The sequence below is a fragment of the Galleria mellonella genome, unplaced genomic scaffold (genome assembly GCF_026898425.1).
Source record: "Galleria mellonella isolate WM207_F2 unplaced genomic scaffold, CSIRO_AGI_GalMel_v1 utg36, whole genome shotgun sequence".
NCBI lineage: Eukaryota > Metazoa > Arthropoda > Insecta > Lepidoptera > Pyralidae > Galleria > Galleria mellonella.
In genome coordinates this window covers 5,410,031-5,437,907 of record NW_026442086.1, presented here as the reverse complement: position 1 = coordinate 5,437,907, position 27,877 = coordinate 5,410,031, and the positions used below count along the sequence as shown (strand labels likewise).

Genomic DNA, 27,877 nt, shown 5'->3' with positions numbered 1-27,877 from the left:
AGGTATAAGATTCATAAAATAGGTAGGTAAGGGGGAGAGAAGGGATTGTTAATAATGGGGACTAGCAATCCCATTGCTAGCAATATACACTATCAGGTCGACCACCACGTGGTTCCCCCTGGAAACCATAGTGCAGGATTCTATATGTATTCATCACGATGGGCTAACTGACCTGTTTTTTTATTCTCACCTATCATTCTTCATTGGTGCCCCGCCAGTGTATACCGTTAACGCAGGCGGGGTTACCATTCCATTATCACCCATTAAAAAAATAGATAGGTGAGAGTATACGTATAATATTATCGTTATAATCACTTGATTTACTCTATCTACTTCATTAAAGTCGGGAGTATATTTAGGTATTTATTATTATTTTTTACTTAAAAATTACTTATTATAAAAATAAGTTGTTTAAATCAAAAGAAGCTGCGTTAGCCAAACATTCAACATATCCATTAAAATGTTTAGTCTTATAACACTTACCGAATAAAAATTGAAACTAACAGAAAAAAATCGAAAAATATATGTCAAAATTATTGTCGGACTGACTGAGACTGGAGTAAACCATTTTCAACAGATATCAAAAAGGAGGTTTGCAATTCGGTTGTACTGTTTTATGTTTATTACCTTGTTACGGGTGCAAACCCCTTCTAAACCATACTACAACATACCAATACATATTGCACAATAGCTGTTCCCACACACAAATTCTCAGAAAGAATGAAGACACACTTTACAAAGAAAATTGATAAAAGGGAATACGACAGAGCAGTGAGACGCTAGTATGTTTTAAGTCGCGAACGTACGGTGTATATTTTAGGAATCAATCACGATTCATAGATATAATTAATATTATATAATTACTAATTTTAAATAAAGATTCTGTGTTAAATTATATTAAATGACATTGTGAATATAAATAGTAAATAATAAAAAAGTAAATCGTTTTTTAAAAAACCTATCACCGACCGTCAGAACGTAATTGGCGCATCCGTAACAACCTTATAATTCCAACAGTAATAAACAGATTTGAAAGAATCAATGTTTTATCTGAAGGGTCTATTTATAGATTGGTCAAAATCTTAATATTTTCTTGTAATCTTATTAAAATAAAGAGTATCGATCTATCTTTTTATTGCAAAAATTTTTAACAATCAACTGCAGAGTTGAATTAATTTCATTCTGAGCGACAACATCCTAAGAACAATATAACATCTTCTACAAATGTATTCAGCAATAAATATAAATTGATATGTGGTCAGTCCGTAGGGGGCGCGTAACAAATTCGGCACATTTACTTCATCGATACTAATGTTCCCGAATCTTAACAGAGTATCCAAGTCATGCTTCGCTTTAACATCGGTCTTAATAAAACAGAATAGCAGCAACTATTGATAGTAATGTTTCTTTTAATATAAAAACAAACACTCGGATGGATAGGAATGTTAGTACATATATGTATGTTAACGTGACCTTCCATTACAGGGAGTCTGTACATATACAAAAGTCGTCTGCATAGTAGTAGTGGATATTTTTTTTTATACAATTTAGAATGGCAACAAGCCACCCCATGACGGCCCACCTGATGAAAAGTGGTCACCGTCGCCTATAGACATGAGCAGTACCATAGACATAACAGAGTATACTGTTTCGCCCATGATACCCTCCATGCGTTGCCATTCCTGAGGACTCAGGTAATATTCCTCTGGTCCCAGTAAATTCACGCCATATCCCACCCTTCAAACCGAAACACACCGATAATATATAATAGCAATATCTATATATTACGTATTTCTCGGTTTGCCCAATGGTTGACTGGTAGAGTCCAGTATTAAGTCCGCCCAATGTTCATAGAATTTTACTGTGCATTAAAGTTTAAATAAATTAATTAATATTTAAGTTATAAAATATATAGACTGGACCAATAAAGAATATGTTAAAAATAATATTATCTAAAAAATAATATTAGATAACAAACTTTTAACATTAGCAGTGGACATTTAACGGCTGATATAGTATACACAAAAGACATAAATGTTAGTTAATTGACTATATATACAGGTATAGTAGATTACTAACTACAGTCCCATTGTATACTAATGTTCCGTAAGATTTGCAAGTCATTAAAATATGCTAATTTATTTTTACAGAAGGAATTAAATAGCAAAGTACCGAGTTTATTTTATTCAATGAGCAAGAAATGAAAACTTAACCGTTCAACTTTAAAATTATATATGTGGAGTACAGGCCACATATATTATTTATAGTTATATATTATTATTTACCAAATTCGAAATTAACACGCATATCTATTGTTTCCTTTTGGCTTCCCTTTACGGCCCTAGTCTTCTAAGTTCCTTTGACTATTATATACATACTTCCAATTTCCATTCCTGGTTTCCTTTGTCGCCCACAATATACATGACTTTAAACGCGACTTTATTCGAGTAGTGCGATCTTAAATATTCATTTCGAGATTTACCATTCTTAATATTACGTTTCTTCTTTTTATTTAAGAGTTTCCTCTTGTCTGTGCAACTAATTCATGCATCTTCTTCCAGCCAGTTCTATATCAGGCCATATCCTTGATCTCCCTATACGACATGACACCTAGTGTTTCTTTTATCTGTCCCATGTAGTTATTCCTCGTTAATATTACGTTTATAAGTATTTAATTTTATGACAATAATTGATCTGTTAAGGCGGCAAGGTTAGACAAACTTAATTTTACATTTATATTATTAATAAGGATTAGAAAGAATAATTGTATCCTTCCATTGATGGAGATGACATGAGTAAAAACAAAAGCAAATTGGGTTGATTTTTTTTTTTATTTTTTTATTTTTATTTATTCATCAGTACAAATATGTATACATGGCGGACTTAATGCTAAAAGCATTCTCGTCCAGTCAACCTTAGGGAAGTGTCAGAATACTCGAATGCGGTACTATTAATAATGTATGTATTCTTGATATACATACATACTAAAATTACATATATAAACGAATAAATATATATGAACAACAAATATACTTACACATATATGATATATACTATATTATACACGAAATTGAGAATAATATAAAGAACAATTTATTCTTATTATATTATACAATTGGAAAATAAACCTGTCGGTATAATAATTTAAAATACAATAAAAGTAATAAAAATGTAATATATTTATAAAATAGATTATTATGCATTCACACTACAATTATATAGTATGATTTATAATATTATAAATTAAAAATGTTGTGTCCATTAAGATAATACTTGAACAACATTATTATTTGCGGTAAAAATACTATTGCCTTTTCCTTATATTATTTAAATATTTATGTATCATCTAATACAATACTTGTAAATTATTTATCATGTGATTTTATTAATGGTTATTTTAGATATGTAAATATTAATCCCCTAGATAGGATTTATACTGTACCCTGTAATTTCACTAGTACATATTATTATTAGCTCGTTTATAACTGGTATATCGTACACGTGGATTTCAGAAGTAGAAAAACCAATAGAATTTTTTTTTTATACAACTTAGAATGGCAAACAAGCTAACGGCACACCTGATGGAAAGTGGTAACTGTCGTCTATAGACATGAGCAGTACCATGGACATAACAGAGTATACTGTTTCGCCCATGATATCCCTTATATACTACTATATACCACTAAATATACCACTTCTAGATAGCACAGCAAGATAAAACATACACCAGTTTTTAAGTTAGATCTTCAGTAATGTAACGGTGAAAATCGCATCCAACTTGGTATTGTAGTTGGGTGTGGTGCCGAAACAAACATATAGACAGATCGACAGACAAAATTTTAAAAACTTATTGTTTTTTTTCTATTCCTCTTATTCAGAGCCCTCATATCTATTTTTTTTTTAATATCTTCCGACTGGACATACGATTATGCTTTGGCTTTTCTATCACTGGCGCTATTTTTCATACTTCTTCTGATATATTCATTTTTGTCACATCACACATTACCATTCTATTATTATCTGTCAAAAAAAAAAAAAAACATTTGGTATATATTTTCGTACATAACTATAGAAACAAGCAACACAATAAACAATTTCTAGCCTTCTGGGATTCGCGTTCATGGATTGCGAACTACCGGCAGCCATGACCTATTTACGCCTTTATGTCAATTAAAACTATACCAAATGACGTAAATTAACTACAATTGTTTAATTATTCGATTCATTAATTCTCGGATTTGTCGCCATGTTGTATTAAATAGCATGAATGGTTCATACACGGAAAATTAATGATTAAACTCATTTTAATACCTTCTTAATGAGATCCCTGTCGAAGTTTTCCCAAGAGACTATATCATGGCGTTCTTCAAAAGGGGCTAAAGAGGTCTCTGTAGGGTCGGCAACGTGCGCGTATTACCCCTAGTATTACAGGTGTTCATAGGCTACGGTGACCGCTTACCATCAGGTGAGCTGTATGTTTGTTTGCCACCTAAGAAAACCTCATGCGTTTTCTGTATGGTATACTCGATACTTATTTTTTATTAATTGATCGAAATGGAATGGTAACCCTGTTTGCGCTATTGATTCACGCTGACGGGTGATAGGTGAGGATGAAAATTAATTAACTAATGAAATTTTAAGATAAAAAAGCGTCGTCGTAGTCCTCAGAAATAGTAACGCATAAGGGATACCATCATTATATCAGCCGTTAACTGCCCATTGCTGAACATAAGCCTTCTCCTATAGGGGGTTCCTTGCCAGTAGTTGCCACGATGACAGGCGGATTGGCAACCGCAGTTAGGGTTTGGTGATATTTGAAAAGGACCATTAAGTTCCCTTAGTTGCTTCTCACGATACCCAAGGAAAGGAAGGGTGGCACATACTATGTCGGGACCACACCGCGAGAGTGTTACCAAGGGCATCGTGAATTAATTGTCGACCTGTTTTTCACACTATTTATAATCTATGGTTCTAACATCACATATGTGTAGACCTCTTTCTTAATATTATAATATTTATTTATTCATTTATTGAACCAATTAAGAATTAATAAATATAATGAGAAGTGATACAAAAGACGATCTTGACATTACCATGTAACTGTGTAACCCTGTATTTGTTAATAAAGTTTATTATTATTAAAGTTATTATATAAAACGAATAAATAAAAAAGAAAAAAGAACACATAAAAATATTACAAAAAAAAAGGAGGATTATAGTATTGCTTTAATGCACAAATACGTTTATTATTCATTTTTGTTGGTTAAAACTATAATTTCCCTTGAAACCCATACGTTATTTGATGGAAACAGTAAACATTATACCGTCAAGTCTAGGCAGTAAATATTATGGGCGCCTAGTGTATCTACTTCATACTGTTTACCTTTACGGTCGCCACTCAATGACAAGTAAGATACCTCTACAGGAGATCGGTGTAATGACCTGTAAAATGAATTCACATCGAATTAAAGTGATGTCTGAATTATAAATAATTTATAAAGTTTGAGACTTTCCATTATACCTTCCTTTCCAGTTTCAGTATCTCTCATTACCATAGGAAGACTTTGTACAAAAGTCGTTTGCTTGGGTACCTCAGTCCCATTCGTGTTTCTATCGTGAAGCAGTTGTGTTTACATGACTGTGTTTCAGCTTGAAGGGTGACACAGTTGGAAGGGTGGAAAGGAAGGATAAGGCAATGAATTTACAGGGTACAGAGCAATAACGCTTTAATCCTCAGGAATGGCAACGCATAGTGGGTATAATTGGCGAAACAGTATACTCTGTTATGTTCATGGTACTGGTTATGTCTATAGGCAACGGTTATCACTTTCCATCAGATAGGCTGTCAGCTTGTTTGTCATTCTAAGTTGCATAAAAAAATTTGAAATGAGTATACCGTATGAAAGTGTTCGTTCGCTTGTCAGAGAACTGTTGGCTGACTGTTGGGTGTTTTGGGTTTATTTAACACTCAAGGTTTCATCTAAATGTTCATAAATCTACGTATCATTTGTTTGTTTGTCACTAGTCTAGAGGACAAGCATGAAGTTAAATAAACACTCACCTAATTCTGATTATTATAATTTTGCTTGAATAAATGCGTCGTTCCCGCAATAGCCGTGTAGGTCGCGGCATAGAATAGGCCACCCCTTTCTTTTCTGTGGGTGTCGTAAGAGGCGACTAAGGGAGTTTATAGTGGAGGGATTGGTAGCAGCTTAAAACATCATCAAAAAAGCCATACTACGGTTGTCAACCCGTCTGCCAATCGTTGCAACTACTGGAAAACCCCCCTTATGGGGGAGGCTATATCGAGCAGTGGCCAGTTAATGTATCAATTTAAATGTAGAAGTTTGACAACAAAGTACAAAGTATAAAACTAGTCTAACTCGAATAGTGTATTCTTTAATGTTTATGGTTACGTACATGTCTATACACAATGGTTATATCCATTAGATAGTCGAGTTGCATAAACATCATCCTTTTTCAATAAGAGTTTTTCAATGGCAGGCTAAAAACCATAGACTAATTTTGTCAGAGCTAGGAATTTTATTGGTCACGATAAATATAGTTAAAATAATTTGGCGACAATCCAGCTTTTGTTAGATATCGTTGAGCTGGAGTATTATAGAACCAATTTACGATGTCTGTTCTTCTGTTTTACTAATTAAGGTCATATTTAAATATACTTATTATGAATGTTTATGTGGTCACTTCCTATTATTAAAATATTCTGTATTTAATGTTGTTCCGTGCTTATTTATAAACAAAGAAAATAACTGCCCAAAATAAACAGTACACGTGTTAGTGGTTTATAATAATTTGTAATCTGTAAAAATAAAAATGAATCGTTAAATGCTTTGTTAAACGCAGAATTGTAACTGTGTACCATAAAAAAACCTTACTTCAATTGTGGTAAAACTAATTATTTTGATATAAAACCTAAACTAATGAACCGATTTTGATAAAATTTCCATGGTACAGATCTGTATGTATAGCCTATGATATAATTTACCAAGTGATAAAAAAATATTTTTCCAAATCTGTTTGTAACGATAGTACGATTTATGAGATAACAAACAAAAAAAAAAACAATCGTATTGAGACCCTTTTTAAGTTGATTCAAAATTTATATTAGGGAACTTACTAGAAGCTATAGACGTAAAACAATAACTTTTAGTATTTTTTTATACCACTAAGGTGGCAAACAAGCAGACAGCCGCTTGATGGTAGGCGATTACCATAGCCTATGAACGCCTCCAATACCTGGAGTATTACACGCGTATTGTCAAACCTGATGAAACCTCTTTACACCTTTGTTTAAGAACCCCATGCTGTCTGTCTGTATGTTTGTTCCAGTATGACGAAAAGGTTACCGCACCAAATTGGATGAGCTTTTCACATTTTTATTTCTGAAGATGTAATGTAATAAATATAAATAAAAACTAGTATATATTGTATCTGAATACACCAACTAAAAGTAACCATTTTATTGATTATTTACTTCAAAAGTTTACGCATACAAAGCAGCAGACAAAAAAGGGTAGTACATTCTATAAGTATAAATATATCTGATGCCATTTGTGGCAACGATCCTCGAATCTATAGTATTTATAACACACTTAATTCCAAAAAAATATTACGTAAATCCGAGACGGAAATAAACTTTATTTTCGTGTACGTATCTCTTTGATATGTGTTTAGCAGATGGTTTGAATTCTCGTAAAAGATGTCACATGGAACGCGTTGGCCGATATTAGATACTAAATACTGCCTTGACATCTATTTTGTAGAGATTAATCGTTTTACACCATGCTTTAAATAATTTGAATTTTTTATTCGCCCAAATGTTGAGTTTTATTATGGGTTTACGAATGTTGGAAGTTAAAATTTTGGTGAAAATTAATAAAGCCATAATATATATGTATAGCTACGTAGACAGTTTAATAAAGGACTATATATAATAGCAAATAAAATCTCGAATTAGGAAAAAAAGAATACACAAATCGAATCGGCACACAACTTGGGTACCGATTTCGATTGTTCTTTTTTCCTAATTAGATATAGCATAACATCACAAAGGTCTTATTTAGATTACATTTTTGAGTGTTATCAACTACAGAGAACCTTTTCTTATTGAATTCAGTTTTTATTTTTTTATTCATCGCATTTATTGTGTGTATGGAATGAAAGCCTAACTACGGTTTTTAATCTGTCTGCCAAACGTGGCAACTACTGGCTACCCAAGGGGGAGGCTTATGTTCAGCAATGGACAGTTAAAGGCTGATATAAATATGATAGGTATGTGTAACGTTGTGAATTACATTAAAAAACTTATAAATACAGTACATGGAATCTGTAAGGTATTGCATTTTATTACAATAAACATAATGTTATAGTGTAAAATGATTTTGTTATATGTATTACCTCTATATGATACTTTTTTATACTACTTAGAATGGCAAACAAGCTGACGGTCCACCTGATGGAAAGTGGTAACCGTCGCCTATAGACACGAGCAGTACCATAGACATAACAGAGTATACTGTTTCGTCCATGATACCCCTAATGCGTTGCCATTCCTGAGGACTCAGGTGTTATTCCTCTGTACCCTGTAAATTCACGCCATATCTCACCCTTCAAACCAAAACACAGCCATGCAAACACAACTGCTTTGCAGTTGAAACACGAATGGGACAGAGGTGTCTAAGCAATCGACTTTTGTACAAAGTCTCCCTCTGGTATTATTATACTCATTTACAACACCTAATAGCAGGTTCGGACTCTGCCACATTGGATTCTGATACGTGCAGCAACTACAGTGTTACGTTCACTATAATGGCAACAGTAGACAGATGTCTCTGACTACCCCATTAAAAATTCATACTCTAAATTTATTTATTTATATATTAAATACATACACTAAATATATTTATATGCTATATAATATATAATATTATACTAAATATATTGATTTTTAATATCTTAACTTACTATTTTATTTTAAAATACGATTAACTGTTACTCAAGACGATATTTTTTGCTTTGTTCTAGCGTTCATCATCTACTTCTCCTTGGAGTCGGCATTCTTTTGGCTCAACGTGATGTGTTTCGACATCTGGTGGACTTTCAGGTATACACTATTTTTATTTCATGTTTTCATTGTGTTATGATGGTTAAACTCATGAGATAATTGATAAAACTTATTAATTTCTGGAGTGTCGAAAAGGTGACTAAAAACAAAGACACCCCTTCCTTTCTCGTGAGTGTCATAAGACATGTGTCGATTAAGGGTAATTTAGTGGTCCATCCCTGGGCAGCAGCGTCCCTCTTTAAGCACCACCAAAGCCTAACTGCGGTTGTCAATTCACTTGCCAAGCGTGGCAACTACTGGCAAAACTCTCCAATAAGGAGAGTTCTATGTTCAGCGGTAGAAAGTTAACGGCTGATTTGATGATGATGATGAAACAAATAAATTTGTTCTGACCATAGATAGTCTATTGTCTATAGGCCAAAGTAGTACAAATATAAATTGATTACTCGAGTGAATACTTTGTTGGTAATTTTATTAAGAAAGCATTCCCCAGATAGCAAGGTGATATCTGCGACTCAAATAAGACGTCGGTTTTAAATAATTTTAAATAGATTCTTGATTACCACCAATAATAGTAAAAAAAAAGAAAAAAAAAACAATTCATTGGCGCTGCCTCAGCTGTTGCTATATATGCACACCTCCAGCGAGATGTACCTATATAGCGCTAATTCTCAGGCGGCCCCTTAACTTATTTAACGTTAACATTCGTGCGGGTCGCCAATACTAATTTCTCGGATGAGAGACTTAATACACTGAATTTAAAAAAAAATAATTATAACCAAAACTAAAAAAAAAGAACAAACTCTGAATATAAAACTATTGCAATTGACAATGACAATTTTAGGGTCGGTGACTAAAAATCGACGCCAATAAGACGAATAATTGCTGCCTGGGTTCTATGATACTTTCAACAAAAATTTGTTACCTTTTTGTAAAACTTAATTGAAATGTACAATACGCTTCCACATAAGTTTTCTTAAAGTTTGTGTGAGGGAGGAAAGGGATTGTTAGTAATGGGGTCTAATTCCCATTGCTAGCAATACACCCTATCAGGTTGACCTCCACGCGGTTCCCCCTGGAAACTATCGTGGTTAATTCTAGTGGTTAATTCGTCACGTTGGGCTAACTGACCTGCTTTCATCGTCACGAATCATCCCTCACTGGTGCCCCGTTAACGTATACCGATAGCCCACCCATTATCACCCATTACAATGTATGTGTGAACGAAAGCTTACATCTACGGTCATAGTTACTAAAACAAGATTACATACATAGATTAAGGATAGTACGTGTCAAACACACCTTGCCGCCATTTTTAAATTAGTTAAATAAAGTTGTTCTTCCCTTCCAGTGACTATTATTTTGGAAAATTCCCAGTCAATTAAGTTTAGAGCCAATTACAGTGATGGTGCGAATTGATACAAATGCAAATTAACAGTTTGACTAATAAATTAGTTAACGGTTGCTCACGCAAGTCTGCGCTTGTCTTACGGGGGTACTTAATAAATTTCATTAGAATCACATTGTTTTATACTAGAGACTCGCCCTAGCTTTGCACGGTTTTTTTGTAGTAAAACTCAACTCGCCGACAATGTAGCTTTGTGCAGGGAAAGTAAATAACAGATTCAATAAAAATAGTTTTTTTTTTTTTAATTTAAGTAAACTTAATTATAAGCCAATTTTTTTTATGAATTTACTGTTCAGTTCGGAATGTAATTTCAGCTGAGTAAATAATTTGTTGCAGTAGATTTTACGTGATGCCGGAACAAACATACAGACAGCTAGACATATAAGATTTCTAAAATTTATCATTTTGGCTTCTGTTATTTTTCTTATGATTTCTCGCGTCAATTTTCCTTAAATATCTCCCATGTACAGATATTATCTAATTATAATTTTGTTATATTAGTCTGATAAGTATATCTAAAAATTTAAAAATATAGTGGCGTAGCAAATGACACTTTATACTCTTATTTTAAAACCTACTTTAGCTAGTACACGTCCGTCGTATGAAGAATACTTATGATGGTTAATTTAAAATAAGTCCACCCACACAGAAATACATATAAAATCATAGCAAATAGATATTAGGTATAATTATCTAGAATATAATGATTGAGTTGTTTCTCACGCATCATTATAGTAAACCTATTGTATGTACACATATATTGTATCACAGTAATTATATATTGTACTATAAATGATATAGCATATACAATTTGAGTGTGCCAGCGGATTTTTTTTTTAATATAATATTTAAACAAACAATAAAAAAAATAACAAAATTACCAAAAACCAACTGTTATTTTAAGCAAGTTTTTTTTTTACGTTGGCATGTAATCATTTATTAATAATAAAATTAAAACGAATAAAGGATATTACACATTGTATTAAAATTAGGTACAATAGGGTATACATTATTAAATACCTAGGTAAGTAGATAGGTATGTGATTGGCCATTTTGAAAGACATACCACTTAAGATCTTACTAAAGAATTCACAAAATAAACTTAAGAAATTTTGCTAAATATATATGTATATTTAATTGAAATCATTTATATATATACAGCGAACTTTCCACGTCTCACCCAGATACACATTTTATGCTTCGTGTCTGGTTTTCCCATAACTCCACTGTACGAGGTTTGTCCGGAAAGTACGTATAAATGTTTTTTAAAAATTTTATTTTACAATTATTCAGGTAAATCAATTTTATCCCCTTCAAAGTACTCCCCCTGTGACATAATGCACTTGTGCCAATAATCCTTGAAAGTCCTCTGGTTGTAGGTTTCTCATGCCCCGTCGTAGCTTTTTTTATATTTATGTCCCCCAAATGCCGCCCCCGTACCAATAACATACACGGGGCCAAATCCGGCGAATAGGGGGGGTGTTCGGTCACCGTAATGGAATTTTTACTCAAAAACTCACGGACAACAAGAGAGGTAATTGTCGTGGTGAAGAATCCAACGCCCCTCTCGCGCCAATTCTGGACGAACTCGTGCCACACGACTGTCTGACCGTTAAACGACGGTCCCCATTAACACAAGTTCGAATTCTTTCCACGTTTTCGTCGGAATGTGAAGTGGAAGGACGTCCTGAACGTGGGTCATCTTGAACGCTTTCTCGGCCCTCTCTGAATCTTTTTAGCCACTTGTGGACGGTTGGTTCCTTCACAGCATCATCCCCATAAACTGTTCTGAGATCGGCAAAAATTTCACGGCCATTCTTGCCGAGTTTCGAGAGAAACTTGATTACGACGCGCTGCTCTTCAACGGAAGCGGGCTCCATGCCGACGGGGTTTCGTTAAGAGGTAACTTCACAGATGGCGTGACAAGCCAGTTCGCACCGCACGGCGGTCAGACCAGAACTGAAGCATTGTTAGGGACATAAGGAAGGGGTCCTGCGCTTACCTGGCCTCCCCACTCCACTTTCTCGCATTCCAGAACACTTTTATACGTATGTTAATGGTTTAAAAATAGACTGATATTCCAGTTTTAACTTAATACCATAATTAAAGTATTTCAATGGACATAACTTAGAAGACACCTATAACATTTTTATTTTGTACTAGTGAGTAGTAGATAGAATTTTCGAATATAATATATATACATATATACATACATAGACAAATAACATGAAAAAAAAAATAAGAAAAAAATCTTTAACATGCATATCCTGTTTAGAGCAATATTATATTTAATTGTTATTTTATTGATTACCTACATATAATACCAAAACGGCATCAACAGTATCTGGTCCAATATGGCGTTGATCTCAGACAATTTTCATACTATTAAAAATAAATTAATTTACATCATTAGAGCATTAATCGCTGATCCGGCGTGAAGTAATGCTTCACTCTATTAAGCACACCGAGTTTTTATATATACTAGACATTAAATTGTATACATAGGATACCATAGGATACCTATTTTATTCTCTTTCACAGGAATGAAACTATGTCTTTCAACCAGTTGGTTATAAAATTTCCACTCGTTTTTTTTTTCTATGTAATCTATAGATGCGTCTGTAGATATCTATTCTTTTTTTTCGCTTCATCCGTTTATGGATTTCCCCGTTAAATATTATGGTACCGCTATTTTTAGTTACAGATGTTGCGTCACTCATTACAATTGTTTGTTCAAGAATACATCTGGAGTCCTCAATATTCATGTGAGAAAGGCCGAGATATCATTCAGAATATTCAAATTGTCGCCAAGATGGTTCCAATAAGCTCATAATTACATCATTACGAGCATTTATAAATTTAGATCGTTGAAGTGTGGCAAAGTATCAATTATGTGTGAATTTTCTAAAATTATTTAATAATTGCTGATTTTCACCACCGTACAACCCCTCACAAACTAGAGTTTCATCCCAATCATCTGGACGAGTGGCGGTCTTCCACCGTGCGTTTTTCAAGGCACTTTCTTCCACGCACAACCATTCTTTGGAATCAACTTCCTGCAGCAGTATTTCCGAATCGATACGACAACATAACCTTCAAGAAAAGAATATATTCCTATTTAAAAGGCCGGCAGCACACCTGCAATGCCGCTGGTGTTGTGGGTGATCATGGGCGGCGATAGTCACTTACCATCAGGTGAGCCGCATGCTCGTTTGCCCCTGTGTTGTAAAATAAAAAAAAATTCAATATTTCTGATTCACCATCTGAGACACCGGTCAACACGATTTATGGGTCTGGTTTCTGTATGTGAAGGTTTACTTTCTCTTACGTTAAAATAATATTAAAAATAAAGACGTAATTTTTTTTCTGACCAAAGTTTGTTTTTATATAAATTAGAGCAATTTTTCGAGTATTAAAAAAAAATTACAAATTTTTATATTTTCTCTGAAATTTTATTTAACATTAAAAAAGTTTTTTTTTTTCTGAACACAAAAGTCTTTTTTATTTAAGAATTGTGATAAATAATAGCAAACAAGTGTAGAATAACAAAAAACGAAGTTCAAAATAAAGACTTTTTAGTTGTTCTTTTATGTTTGTATGGGCTTTTTCATATTAATCTCCATCTATATACATTCTTTTTGTATTACCCTTGGTAACATCATTCAAATTCCATCACATCTTGGTGAAAACATTCATTTTGTTAGGAGTTCACTGTCATCGGTTTTAGGTCACAGAACAACAAAAAAAATTATTGTAGACCTGTGTTAATGTTTAGTAAACGTTTACACAGGTCTACAATATATATATATATATATATATATATATATATATATATATATATATATATATATATATATATATATATATATATATATATATATATGTATATCTTTATATTTATCTTTTTTATTTAGAGGCTTTTATCCTATAAGGATATGTCAGCCTCGTCATACCCTAATTTTATAAAATACCTCACATATTTAAAACATTGATACATAAATAAATAATACATAATATAATAGTCTATCTATATATATACCTTAACGTTTTAGTTCGCTTTAATTACTATTCCATTCGTAATATAAAATAGGTTGTGAACTAATATACTGAATTTTAGAGGTAAGTGAGGCGATAAAATGTGAATAGAATATCAAATATGTAAACCGCTACTGGTAATTACTTTGTAGTATGACTTCAAATTTACCTAAACATTATACTTACTAATGATGACCCGAAAAATAAAAGCTTCAAATTACTTGGCAAGCTATAGAGAGCGCTATGTTCGGAGTTACTTTGCGTGACAGAATTCGAAATGAAAATATTCGCAAAAGAACAAAGTTACCGACATAATCCGAAGGATAAGCAAGCTGAAGTGGCAATGATCTGGCCACATAGCTCGAAGAACCGACAACCGATGGAGAAGAGAGGTTCTTGAGTGGCAATCCCGTACGGTTACACAGTGTAGGACGACCTCCCCACTAAATGGAGCGACGACCTCAAATGCATTGCAGGGAGTCAGTGAATGCAGGTGGCTGAAATGTTGATGAAGATTATACTTACTTATTAAATAAATAAATAAATAAATAATTTCTTTAATAAAGGCAACCAGGGACCACAAAATTTTAACAATAGTAATTTGCACCAACTATAAATTATTAATTCAAATTTTAAATTAAATGTTTACATTTATAAATAAATAACATTAACTTAAGAACAAAAACTTAACCTACTAAATATTTAACAACCACAATTTTCTAAAACCACATTTTGTCCTCGATCTGTCATGTCGTCAATAAGTATACCTAGCGTGTACTTACCGGAATTTTAAGTGACATGAGTCATTTTGTTTTTTGTCATAAACTTTAAAGTTCATTTGTAGCACAAGCACCTGCAAATTGTGCATCAAGTTGATGCTTGATTTCTTATCTCATCACTATCATCATCATATCAGCCTTCAACAGTTAGTACTGCTGAATATAAGCCTCCCCCTTGGGTTTAGGGAATTTTGTCAGCAGTTACCACACTTGGCAGGCGGATTGGCAACCGCAGTTAGGCTTTGGAGATCTTTTAAGAGGGACGCATCTCTCGCCCTCGCTTAGTCGCCTCTTACGACACCCATGGGAAAGTAACGGGTGGCCTATTTTATGCCGGGACCACACGGCAAGATTTCTTATTATTACACAATAATTTTAAGCATTACAAAATAATTTTATTTTTAAAAGAGTATTTTTAATCATCTGTATTTTTGTGACTCTGTTACACAGTATATCTTGAATCGATTATGATAATTCTTTTTGAAACCAATAACATTTACTGTCTATACACATTTATTTTGTGATAATTGAAATTACTCTTTTTTTACGAAGTAAAATCTGCTTGTTGCGAGGCAAAATATACTTGTCGACTCACTTACAATGTAATGGTTCTAGGAAGCATGCCATTCATTTGCGTGTGCATGTTTACGGTCAAAGTCGCTTTTTTAACTGATTGTAATAAAGAAGATTCTTAATTCGGTGTATTTTTTATTTGTTATATCAGATCATTTCTAAACGGATTTGGTTTCTTTTTTTATTTACAAGGATATACATTCAAATTAATAAATAAACCAACGTCAATTGTGGCAAAATTTAATAACATATGTAATAACAGTTTTAAAAACAAAACCACTAAATCTATTTATTTGAGAACAATCTGTAAGCAAGTAAAAAAAAATTAAATCGGTTTTTATCCAACGGAGTTAAGGTAACAAACATAAAAAATACAACCGAATTGAAAACCTCGTTCTTTTTGAAGTCGGTTGAAAAGGTTCTCTCCTATATTGATCTTTCGCTATTATTTGTGAAGTTATATTTTGAAAAAAAAAAACTTAAATTTTTGCATTCAAACAAATTTTGTTTCGAATTGATACAATCTATTGGGTGTAAATATATTTTATTTTATTACTTTCCAGTGGTAAACGTGGCATTTCATTCGAGAAGCTGTCTACCAAGGCCCGGTTTTACGCGTACGCTCTATATGCCTTTGGGATACCAACAGCGCTGACAATTCTGCTAGCAGCACTGGAGTTCTCCGACCTGCCGTTGCATCCACTGCTACCTCAGTTGAGACAACAAGGCTGTTTTATATATGGTAAGTTTGTTCTGGACCAGTCCTGACTTCCTAAGGAGAAAGGGCTTTTTAGTAATGAGGTTTAACTGCTCCATTGCTAATAACATGCACTATCAAGTGATCTCCACGTGGTTCCTCTTGGATATCATCGTGGTTAATTATTATTGAATTCGTCATGATAGGCCAAATGACCTGCTTTATCCTCACATATCATCTTTTACAGTACAGAAGGGAAAAAATATTGGGACACTTGATACGACACGACGAACTTACCAAAATTATAATAGAAGGTAAGATAGAAGGAAGCAGGGGAAGAGGTAGACCAAGATATAGTTACATCAGGCAGATCAAGGAAGGAGTTTATGTCGTGTCGTATCAAGAGGTGAAGAGACTCGCTGTAAATCGTAGTGAGTGGCAAGAGCTCCACCGACAAGAGCGCAGCTCTTAAATAGGATAGATAGATAGATCATCATTTACTAGTTCTCCCTCAGTGTATATTAATAACGATAGCGCGGTTATAATTTTTTTTATATCATTAAAAATAGCCCCATTGGTAATAATATACCCTGTCAGGTTGACCTTCAATCACGTGGTAAAGTTGTAATTATAGTCCAACTAATCTGATTTTATCCTCACCTATCATCCTCCACTGGAACTTTAACAGCATATACCGGTAGCGCAGACTACACTATTTTCATTAAAACCCCCTAGACTAGGGGTTCCTGTTAAGATGACGGAACTCCCACCAAATTCCTTTTATTTTATGAAACCCCATATGAAACGGTTACAAATAAAAAACACTGTAATTTAAATAAAAACAGAAGCTTTTATTAGAAATATTTTGAAAGTATAACACTTTATAGTTTTCTATGATTTTTAATGTGAAGAATGAAATGGTATCACTGTATAAATAATTTCGCGTAATCTTGGTGAACCCCTAGGTTCCGCGGAGCCCACTTTAGGAAACGCTGCTCTAGACATATGACAAGTGAAAAATGAATCTATAGGGTGATACACTTCTGCTTTTTTTTTATTGGACGATAATGAAATGGTAACCCCGCCCGCGACAACAGTATACACTGGCGGGGCACCAGTGAGAGATGACAGGCAAGAATAAAAGACAGGTCAGTTAGCGCATCGTGACGAATACACCTGAGATTCAGCACCTTGGTTTCCAGTCAGCACGTGGAGGTCGACCTGACAGGGTGTATTGCTAGCAATAGCACTGATAGTCGACATTACTAACAATCCCTTCCCCCCCGATACACTTCTGTTAACGTAAAGTTGAAATCGAAGTGAACACGTACCTACGTAGTATTTACGTAAATGTGATTATAATCACACGGCTCGTTTATTTGGGTATTTTATTCTGTGAATAGCATTAGTAAGTAGTTAATAATAAGAGTAGAACGGTTAAATATGTTTATATCTACGTCAAATTATATGAGTTTAAATTGTCTTCATAATAATGTTGGTCACGTGATCGAGTCTTATTTCATAGTTAAATTAACTATTTTTTTATGCAACACGTAATGGCAAACATGCTAACGACCCACCTAATAGAAAGTGGTTACAGGTCATAGACATCATAGATTATATTGAAACGTTCATAGTATGGCTCTATATGTTGCTATTTGTGAGGAATGAAATGTTATGTCTCTGTAGACCACTTTACTGCATTTGCTACACTTCACAATGCAGGCGTGCAATTTAATTAATTGATGAGCTTTATGTCTTAGTGAAGAGTATGACTCAGGGCCAATTTAAGAAATTAACTTTTCTAATTTGAATGGGGTCTGAGTGTTTTAAGTTGTGCACTTAGGTCTTCGTTCCTTAACAGAGGATTAAGGGTGGGTAATATATGGTAAATATCTGTATATTCGCCATAGAATGAGCCGCCCCTTTTCTTTCCCGTGGGTGTTGTAAGAGACGAGTAAGTGAGAGCGAGGGATGGGCAGCAGCGTCCCTCTTAAAACATCTCTAGAAATCTAACTGCGGTTGCCAACCCGCCTGCTAAGCGTGGCAACTACTAGCAGGACTCCACTTGTGGGAATGTCCCATATCCAGCAGTGGATATTAAAAGGCTGATATGACTTAATATATGGATATCGGATATTACCCTTCTCTACAAAGGATATTCTAGTTTAAGGACCTGGCAATAGATGTGCTTATGGAATATTTATTTATTATTTTATTAAATGGTTTTAGGTAACGGAAGACTGATATACCTGTATGGACCGCTAGTTGTGCTGTGCACAGCGAACCTGATCTTTTTCATACTGACAGCAGTGAAAATCGCGCAGATTAAGAAACAGACCTCCGTACTAAAGTCCAAAGAGAGCTCTACTCACGATAGCCAGAGAAATGACAAACAGAGGTACAGTAAAATACAATGTAACTCACTCGTTTAGATAATAGAAATTATTACAAATAAAAAAGTATTTTATTAGGTTAGGTGTTGTTTTGCAGAAGTTCATACCGCTAGTTAGTTTAATCAACGTACTTACTAAACTAACCAAAAAACAAAATCACTTATATATTACAAATTTTTAACATGAACATCTTCTACCATATGAATTTCTAGAACTTCAAAGTCATATTATTACCAATTTATTACCAAATTAAATCGGAATACATAATATTAGCGAGTGACTTTATAAAAGAAATAGATAAAGACTGTACACATACAGAAAACTTAGTTCAACCTATTTCCCTAGCAGACAAATTCATCAACACTACTTGCCTATAAACAGTTTATTAATTACATAAGTCATTAATGTCCAATAAATAAACAATAAACAAATATGGGCTATGTCCAGTATTAATTTACCTAATCAAATCTCAAAATCATTACTAACAAACTTTTAACCGCGTCATAGTTCGCGTAACGAGATTATATTGATTGACTGGGCTAAATATTAGCTTACATCTTTCTTCAGCCTAAATAGTACATGCATATTAAATCTGATGATAGAACGTTCAGTCTTTAAAGCACGAAGTGGTAACAAAAAAACTAAGAGAGTCATTTTCACATAAAATATTAGTAGGGAAATAAATTAAATGGTTGCAAGTTTAATACAAGTAACAGTACTTTTTGTAGTATGATAAAGTTCTAAAGCATGATCATTAAAATGATTTTCAGATTGTTCCTGTACATCAAACTCTTCATCGTGATGGGTGTGAACTGGCTACTCGAGGTGATCAGCGCACTGTACCCGGAGCTTGATAACTTCTGGAGATTCACCGACGCATACAACGTTCTCATAGGCCTGATAATATTTATAATATTCGTCTGCAAGAGGAAGATATTCAGACTTATAAAGAAGAGGTAAGTTATCTTCATATTTTAATATTTTAATTTATCGATTTATTTTTATATGTACGAAAAATGTAAAAATTGTATCCGCTGATTATTTTGATTTTATTATAAATAGCACATATCGTTCAATAAAGAAAGAAGATTTTGTTGGTCTCATAGCATTAAATTTGTACATTCCTTCCGTATCCAGGATCAAAGACAAATTTCAACGTCGTCAGAGTGAAGCTGGAAATATGACTGTAGTCAATAAGAATTTAACGCATTGGAAACAAAATCCGGAAATTAGAACAAGTATTGAGACGATAAGAACAACATGTGGCCACGATTCTGATAGTATCAAGAACTTTAAAACAGCGCATTTATAAATTAATTGTATACATAATATAAAAAAATAGCAAAATATTTTTCTTAGTTCTATAATTATTTCGTTATTTTAATATATCGAAATACTTTACATTGTTAAAATAAGAGTTAACATAATTAATAAACAGAAAGCTTTAGAAGACAATTTACCAAAATATGAGGTTATTATTACACGAGAATATGTCTAAATAACTATAGAAAATATAGAACACTTAGTGAAGAATTTACACGAGAAAATAAAGATAACGAAAAAGGCGAAGATAGTATATGAGATGCAGTATAATAAATATATTGCATGAAATAAGTTATGACAAAAAATCGATAATAGGCATACCAAATCCATACAATATCCATGTATAAATGTAAATACTGCAGTCTGTGGTATTTCAGAAAACTTAATGATTTAGAAAGTTCAAAATCAGGAAAGATGAACTGGAAAATGATGTCTATGAATCGAATGTGGCTATAACATATGCATATCACAATTGAAACTAAGAAACAACTGGCGTTGTGACTATAAGGTATAATATAAAACTTTTAATGATTTCCGGATTGTAGTGAATTTGAAAAATTAACAAAAATTTATTACTAACTTTTTGCACACTAACGTGTCAAAGCAGCTTATGCTTATAAACTAAAGGAAGACAAAACGGAGAATATAATTGTATGGTGTTAACAGAAATGCTTCCGGTTTTGTGTATTTTGTGCAAATAAAAATTGTGTAAATATTTTGTAGAATTCTATTTCATCGGTGTGTGATACTTTACTTCAGAAGCACAATTATGGGCGTTTAAGTAGGATATTGTTATATTCATTCGAATATAACTTACCTATTTTTGTAATAACACTTGCACTTTATTAATTTATCAGTTTTAAATTAACGTAAACTGATAAACTAGAAGAGAACTAATCTCTTTTTAATTGATTTCAGGTTTTGTAATTTGTATGTGTTAAACCACCGTTTTCGATTTTCTTTACATTATGCACTACATATTTATACACTGTTACAATGTTTACTATTTTATAATAAAGCAATTATTACTTATTATTATTTTATGCAACATCTTCTAATATTTCTTCTTTTATTTCTATATCTTTTATTAACTGCCATACTTTTGGAATTTGGACTTGATCGTTTCAGCTCTCTTTTTGGGAATGGTTCACTTTATCTGTAAAGATAATCCCTAACCATTTATTAACTTGCTCATTACCCATACATTTTAGACTTGGGTTGCGGAACACGTTAAGAGAACCGGGGAGCGATGAGAGTCAGGGTAGGAGAAGGGGAGAAGAACACAAAGAATTGATGTATGTATTAAAGAAAGCTTGTGCTGTCCAGAGTTTGTCGACAACTGTTTGTCAAGAATGCATACAAAATTATATTAACAATATGGACGTCTTTTTGTATCGTCCGCTAGCTATTTGGACTTCGCTTGGGCTTTTAAACTCTTTCATACGAAAAATAACGACAATAAAATTGTAAACATTAGCCTTATCAAAGAAGGTTATTTGGCTCTAAAAGAAGAAATTATGTCATCGTATATACAAATCGTTCCTTTGTCAATATTTCATTACAATAAGAGGAATCATCAATAATTTTTTATCATATGTTACTATATTAATATTATTATCCATTGTTTATATTCTTATCTTGTAAATACTCTACATCATTCTATGTCTGTCAAGCTTCATGTCTACGTTCAACATGTGTTAATAAATGTGAATAAAAGCTTCATTATGTATTCGTTTTAACTAATTAATAATTCAGTGAAAATTACATATTGAACATAATTCACTGTACATTTGTCATTAATACATTCACGTTGTTAACACCATTCATTCATACATTTTAGCCATTAACTGTACACTGCTGAAAATAGGCATTCCATATAAAGGGAGTTTTGCCAGTAGTTGCCACGCTTGGCACGCGGGTTGGCAACAGCAGTTAGGATTTTAGAGATATTTTAAGAGGGAATCTGTTGCTTATCCTTTGACCATTAAGTTCTTTTAGTTGCCTCTTACGACATCTACAGGAGAGGAAGGGGTGGTCAATTTTATGTCTTTGATGTCTACATTAATTATCATAAAATACAAAATTAATATATTGTTTTTTTTTTTAATTTATTAATCTAATAAAAATAAAAAGTTCTATTGTCTGACACCAATCGTTTGACTCTTTTAACCATATAAAAATACATAAAATTGCAATTTTTATAAACCTTTTGGATAAGTGTCATGTAATCTCGGGTTATCTGCATAACTAGCTTCAATTAGTAAATGCAACTTATTATCTCAAAGCAACTCTCTCTCTCAAATCTCAAATCTCAAAATCAAAAGCAAAGTCTCATAGTTATGTAGATTTATTTAAAATAATATTAAGTACCATCTCTTAATTACTTTAATGTTATTACCCATACATTTCATACAGTATGTTTTCAATGCGTATCTTCTATATCTTAATACAAATTTATTATGAAATTAGATGTTTCTATATGTTTTTTTTTTCTTTTATAAGAATGAGATGGTAATGACAATATTTACATAGTTATTATAGTTTTTTAAATAGACCATCCTCATTATAAATACCATAAAATTGATATTATATTGTACACGAGATATAAATCATTATTAAATCAAATTTTATACAACAACAGATACAAGCAACTCCGAGGCGAACCAATGTCCAGAACTCAGACAACGATGTCCTCTCGAACTGCATCCACGAAGGATGATATGCAAATGAATTCAATCAAGTTTCACAGCAAGTGAAAAGATGGAAATTTAACTGGTTAATAGTTTGTTTTTATAGAACACAATAAAAAAGGTGAACAAACATATGCTTAATTCAACTACAAGGCAGTCTACTAATGCCCAATAGTAGATAGTACGAAAAAAAAATCTATTACTTTACTGAATGTTTCAATTTGTCACTAATCTCACTTGGAGAGTGTTCCTGTGACAATTTTAATAAAACTTGGTCAACTTTTTATTAAGTTATATTGAAACAAACTATAGTAAGATATATTGACTTTAATAAGAGACTAATTATGCCATATTCGTATGTCGACTTGAGTTTTGAGATGTTTTACAATAATAAATTGTTAACAAGAGAAGAAAATTATTTTCGATAAAATCAAGTAATGTAAAATAAATTCTTGGTTTCTAGTAATTAAATGCCACTTCGTTAAGATCACTTATTATGTTGATTATCTACAGCTTAGACCTGATGTTTTTAACAGGCGATTAAGTATTGTTATAATTAAAACTATATTAAAGTTAGAAATCTATTAAAATTGTAAACAGTAATAAAATTTTTATTTTCAAAAGTTTTGTAACTAAGCACACATTGTATTTTAATTCCAAAAATAATGACATTGATTTACTTGTATTCGAAAAGGTATTCTTAAGAAAAATACATTTAAATCAATTAGGTTACTTTTAAAATTGAAATCGTTCTAAAATTTCCTATCTGCTTAAACTTAAGCTTAAGAAGTGGTAATCTTCTTGTTCGGATAATCTGCTTATTGTTTATTGAAATATCTGTTGAAGTTTTACATGTTATTGGATTTTTCGTTGTAGTTATAATCTATTGTTAGACATTACAAATGAATTGTAATAAAAATACTCATTATATTATCATGACGTTCGATGTTAAGTACTTTAAATTTGATGCTTATATTAATTACATTTTCTAGTATTATTATTAATAAATTAAATGAAATGACACATTTTAAAATACATATTGTATTTAGGTACATAAATGTTTTTACTTCTACGGTGGCGGCACGTATTTTTGAATCTATGTAGTTGATGTTATTTCTCTAAAACAAATACATTAAATGTTTATAAATTTATATTTTACATAATATTTACAATTATTAAATTGTAAATTGTTAATTGTAATTATTAAATTGTAAATTCTTTTTATAAAATACTTTACAACATACGTTAGTTTAAAAAAATGGAGTTTGTGAAGTCAATAACCTCAATAAGTTGTAATCATAAGATGAAAATCTTTGTATTATTATTTCTCATTGGATGCTAAGTCTTGGATGGCAATTGAATATTGAATAACTTTAAGCCAAATTAAATAAAAACGTTCCAAAAAATTTAACCACACAAACTCAAGAGAGAGACAGACTCATCTTCGCATTTACATTACTAGTATGTATCAAATGAATGTCTATATATATACTACTTTAAATTCGTGTAATTTATACTAATTCGCCTTTATATGTACACTAGCTTTTACTCGTGTCTTCGTCCGCGTAACCGGGATATGTTTACTGATCGGGTTAAAACTTATTCTTCTCCATCGCATATAGTACGTGTATATCAAATTTCATAGTGATTGGTTAAGTCGTTAAGGCACTATAAGGTAACAAACAAACACACTTTCACATTTATAATATTAATAAGGATATATTTTCATGTGTAATTAATATTTAAATCTATAAATTGTAATAATACGAATAATCGTATCTACCTCTTTAAGGAACAAGTGATTGTATGTCTCAGCTTACTTGTATTGCTGCAAAATATTTGTGTACTTGTATGTGTGATAATATCTTATAATAAGACATATGTATGTGTTATAAAATAAGAGATTTTAACAAAATACATTTATTTTTTAATAATTGCAAAAGGGACCACTTATGTCGTAGACGGTCAAGAAAAAAAGCTTTGTACTTTACTGAGATCACAAATTAAGCATTCAAACTATATCGACTCGTTTGAGTTATTAAACTGTATTTGTGGTTTCTATTCTATTATTAGAAATTCAACGCCTGCTAAGGTATGGATTAACAAAATAAACAGAAGAAAGTGTTGACTTCAATCTTGGAGTAATCAGTTATTCCGTTTTTAAAACCAGAATAAAAGCATAACCGTTCAGAAAGCAAAATAAATTTCTAAATCAGTTTTTAAATGATAGAGGTCTGAGGTAATAAACATAAAAATTACAACCGAATTAGAAACCTCCTTTTTTTGTAGTTAGTTGAAAATGGAACAATTTCACAATGATGCAATATCTTTAACAGTATGATTAAGGATCACGAATTGATCCCGAAACTAGTCGAGCTTTCTCGAACTAATTAAACGTAATTTAAACCGGTAGTTATTATATTAAACTATGATTGTAGTTTGAATGTTGCTTATTTATCTTCTATAGAGTCCTTTTCTTTGTTCCTGATGAGAAACTATTATTCTATCATTAATATATATAGATATATATTTCTACAAACGATTTTTAAACACATAATGATGTGATGGCTTAAGAGGGACGGTGCTGTCCATCCCTCAGTCTCCCCTAGTTGCCTTTTACAACTCCCACGGGAAAGGAAGGGGTGGCCTATTCTATGCCGGGGCACACACGGTAATTTTAATATTAAATAACTGAAATTAAATAAAATCCCACAGAAAAAATAAATAGAAACATAGAAAAATTATAAGGTTTCTTTTAATGGGTAAAAATGGAATAGTAATCCCGCTTGTGCTAACGGTATACATTATCGGGCACCAGTGAAGGATGACAGGTGAGAATGAAAAGGCAGGTCAGTTAGCCTATCGTGATGGATACACCTGGAATTCTGCACGATGGTTTCCAGGGGAGACCATGTAGAAGTCTATCTGACAGGGTATATTGCTAGCAATGGAATTTGTAGTCCGCATTACTAACAACCCCTTTCCCCTCAGAGTATAAGATTAGGTACACTTTATGTGAAATTTGACATTTATCGTTTTACAATTGCATGTCATTAAGTGTCCGCGAAAGGTAGCATTGCCATTGTCAACTTATACGTATATATTTTAAATCCACTATCGGGACTTAACGTAACCAAAATTATAGGATCTATATATAGGAAAGGTCATTACTCATTTCAATATCGCTCATATCGGTTGGATACTATTTTTGAATATGTAAAAATCTGTTATTAAATTTTTTTTTTTTGGATAACGGACTTTTTACGTATTTATTATTGGACCAGTATATAGATATTGTAAGTAAAATATATAAATATTGCTATATACTATCTAACCCTTACGTTTTCTATTTACCTAAAATTTTCGTTAAGTCCCAATAGTGTTTTAAAATATGTGTCAACAACTCGACAGTAGAATATTAACTAAGTTATACGTATTTCGTTCTTAAGTATGCTTAAGTATCCTTAAGCATAACAGTTATCTGTTATTACGCATTACCTATGGTATTACATAAAAATTATATATACATAAGATTAACTTAACTATCTATTGGGTTAATAAACGTTCATTATTCTGTTAAATTTAACATTTGTACATTATATATTTTGATATTTTGTATGGGATCAATTTGAAAGTGAAAATGATCAATTTCCTTTGGGATAAAAAAATAATAATATAAAAAAATACAACCGAAATGAGAACCTTCTCTGTTTTTTAAGTCGAATGCTCGACATTGAAAATTGTTAGCAAACGACGTGCAAATGGTAATTTTGATGGAATTACATCCAATTGCTAATAATCCAACTATACAGTTTGATTCAATAGAACCCAATGAAAATGTAAACAAATTAGTAAGTGACACGACCATGAGACGATGTAGTGATGTCCAATAATAGTACAAATCAATAATTGGTTAATTAATTTGAAATTTCTATTTGTTACTAATTTCGTTTACAAAGTGTTCCTGTGATGATTTCAACAGAACTTGATTATGTTTTCATTGAGTTGTATTGAAACTAGTTATAAAAGTAGTAATGCTTACATTATACATCACTAAAGAATATAAAGGTCTTATAAAAAAAAATTAAAACATTGCCTATCTAAACAGTGTTTTACAAAATCGTGTTTAAGTGATTAAACATTATTTAGTGTAATGTTTCTTTTGTGCTACAATCTACATTACATATTATTGTAATAAAATATATTTACAGATTTAATTTTGCATAAGACATTATTTTGTTTAGATGTAAACAGATGTTAAACACCCCTTCTGGAAGACTTATAAACACGTATTAACACCTGTTTATCGCTAGTTTATCTTTCTTGTAAAACCGTAAGTAGTCAAGTAAGGTTTGTTTACACCAATTTCTATAAAAGGCAGAAGTACTACCTAAGTTTGTATGGAAACATTATTTGATAATGAATGTTCTAGTCGTATAAATATAATTAGCTATCGATGTACTGTTTAAATGTTTATAATAAAGTATTTAAAAAAAATATATAGATGTTTAATTTTATTTCATCGCTATCTATTGGTTTTTCTTGTGTGAATTAAGATAAAATCTATAAAGCTCAGGATATGATCGATCTATGTATTATTTTTTATTCAAATACAGTTAATTGAATAAAAAAATCCAAAAATTTAACCATACAGTAATATATAATTAGTGCAATAAATCTGTCTATATTGTATATGGCAAGACAGATAGATAAATAAATATTTTAAATTGGAATTAGAACAAAATTAAAATGGAATTATCGTAAAAGAAAATAATCTCAACTAAAGATGAAATTTCAAAAGAACCATAAATTTCAAAAGAAATATAAAATCATCAAGTTTAATTTTTTTTTGTGATATAACTGTAAATGTATGGTTTTCTGATTTTTC

General features: G+C 31.9%; 1 protein-coding gene across 11 annotated transcripts in view; it reads left to right on the top strand.

The window, feature by feature from the left end:
* LOC113513930 (probable G-protein coupled receptor Mth-like 3) overlaps positions 1-27,488 on the top strand; it is a 61,787-nt gene extending 34,299 nt beyond the window's left edge. For 8 of the 11 annotated variants that reach the window (XM_052897462.1, XM_031910099.2, XM_031910096.2 and 5 more), the window contains 6 exons: positions 9,049-9,127; positions 16,447-16,625; positions 18,813-18,981; positions 19,747-19,932; positions 21,511-21,594; positions 22,941-27,488. In XM_052897462.1, coding sequence (XP_052753422.1) covers positions 9,049-9,127; positions 16,447-16,625; positions 18,813-18,981; positions 19,747-19,932; positions 21,511-21,594; positions 22,941-23,055 — 812 coding nt within the window. In that variant the 3' untranslated portion in view covers positions 23,056-27,488. Of the gene's footprint in view, positions 1-9,048; positions 9,128-16,446; positions 16,626-18,812; positions 18,982-19,746; positions 19,933-20,113; positions 20,808-21,510; positions 21,595-22,940 lie in introns of all 11 variants that reach the window. The other 3 variants (XR_008253112.1, XR_004223979.2, XM_031910102.2) reach the window with 2 other exon arrangements.
* Positions 27,489-27,877: the final 389 nt, after the last annotated feature.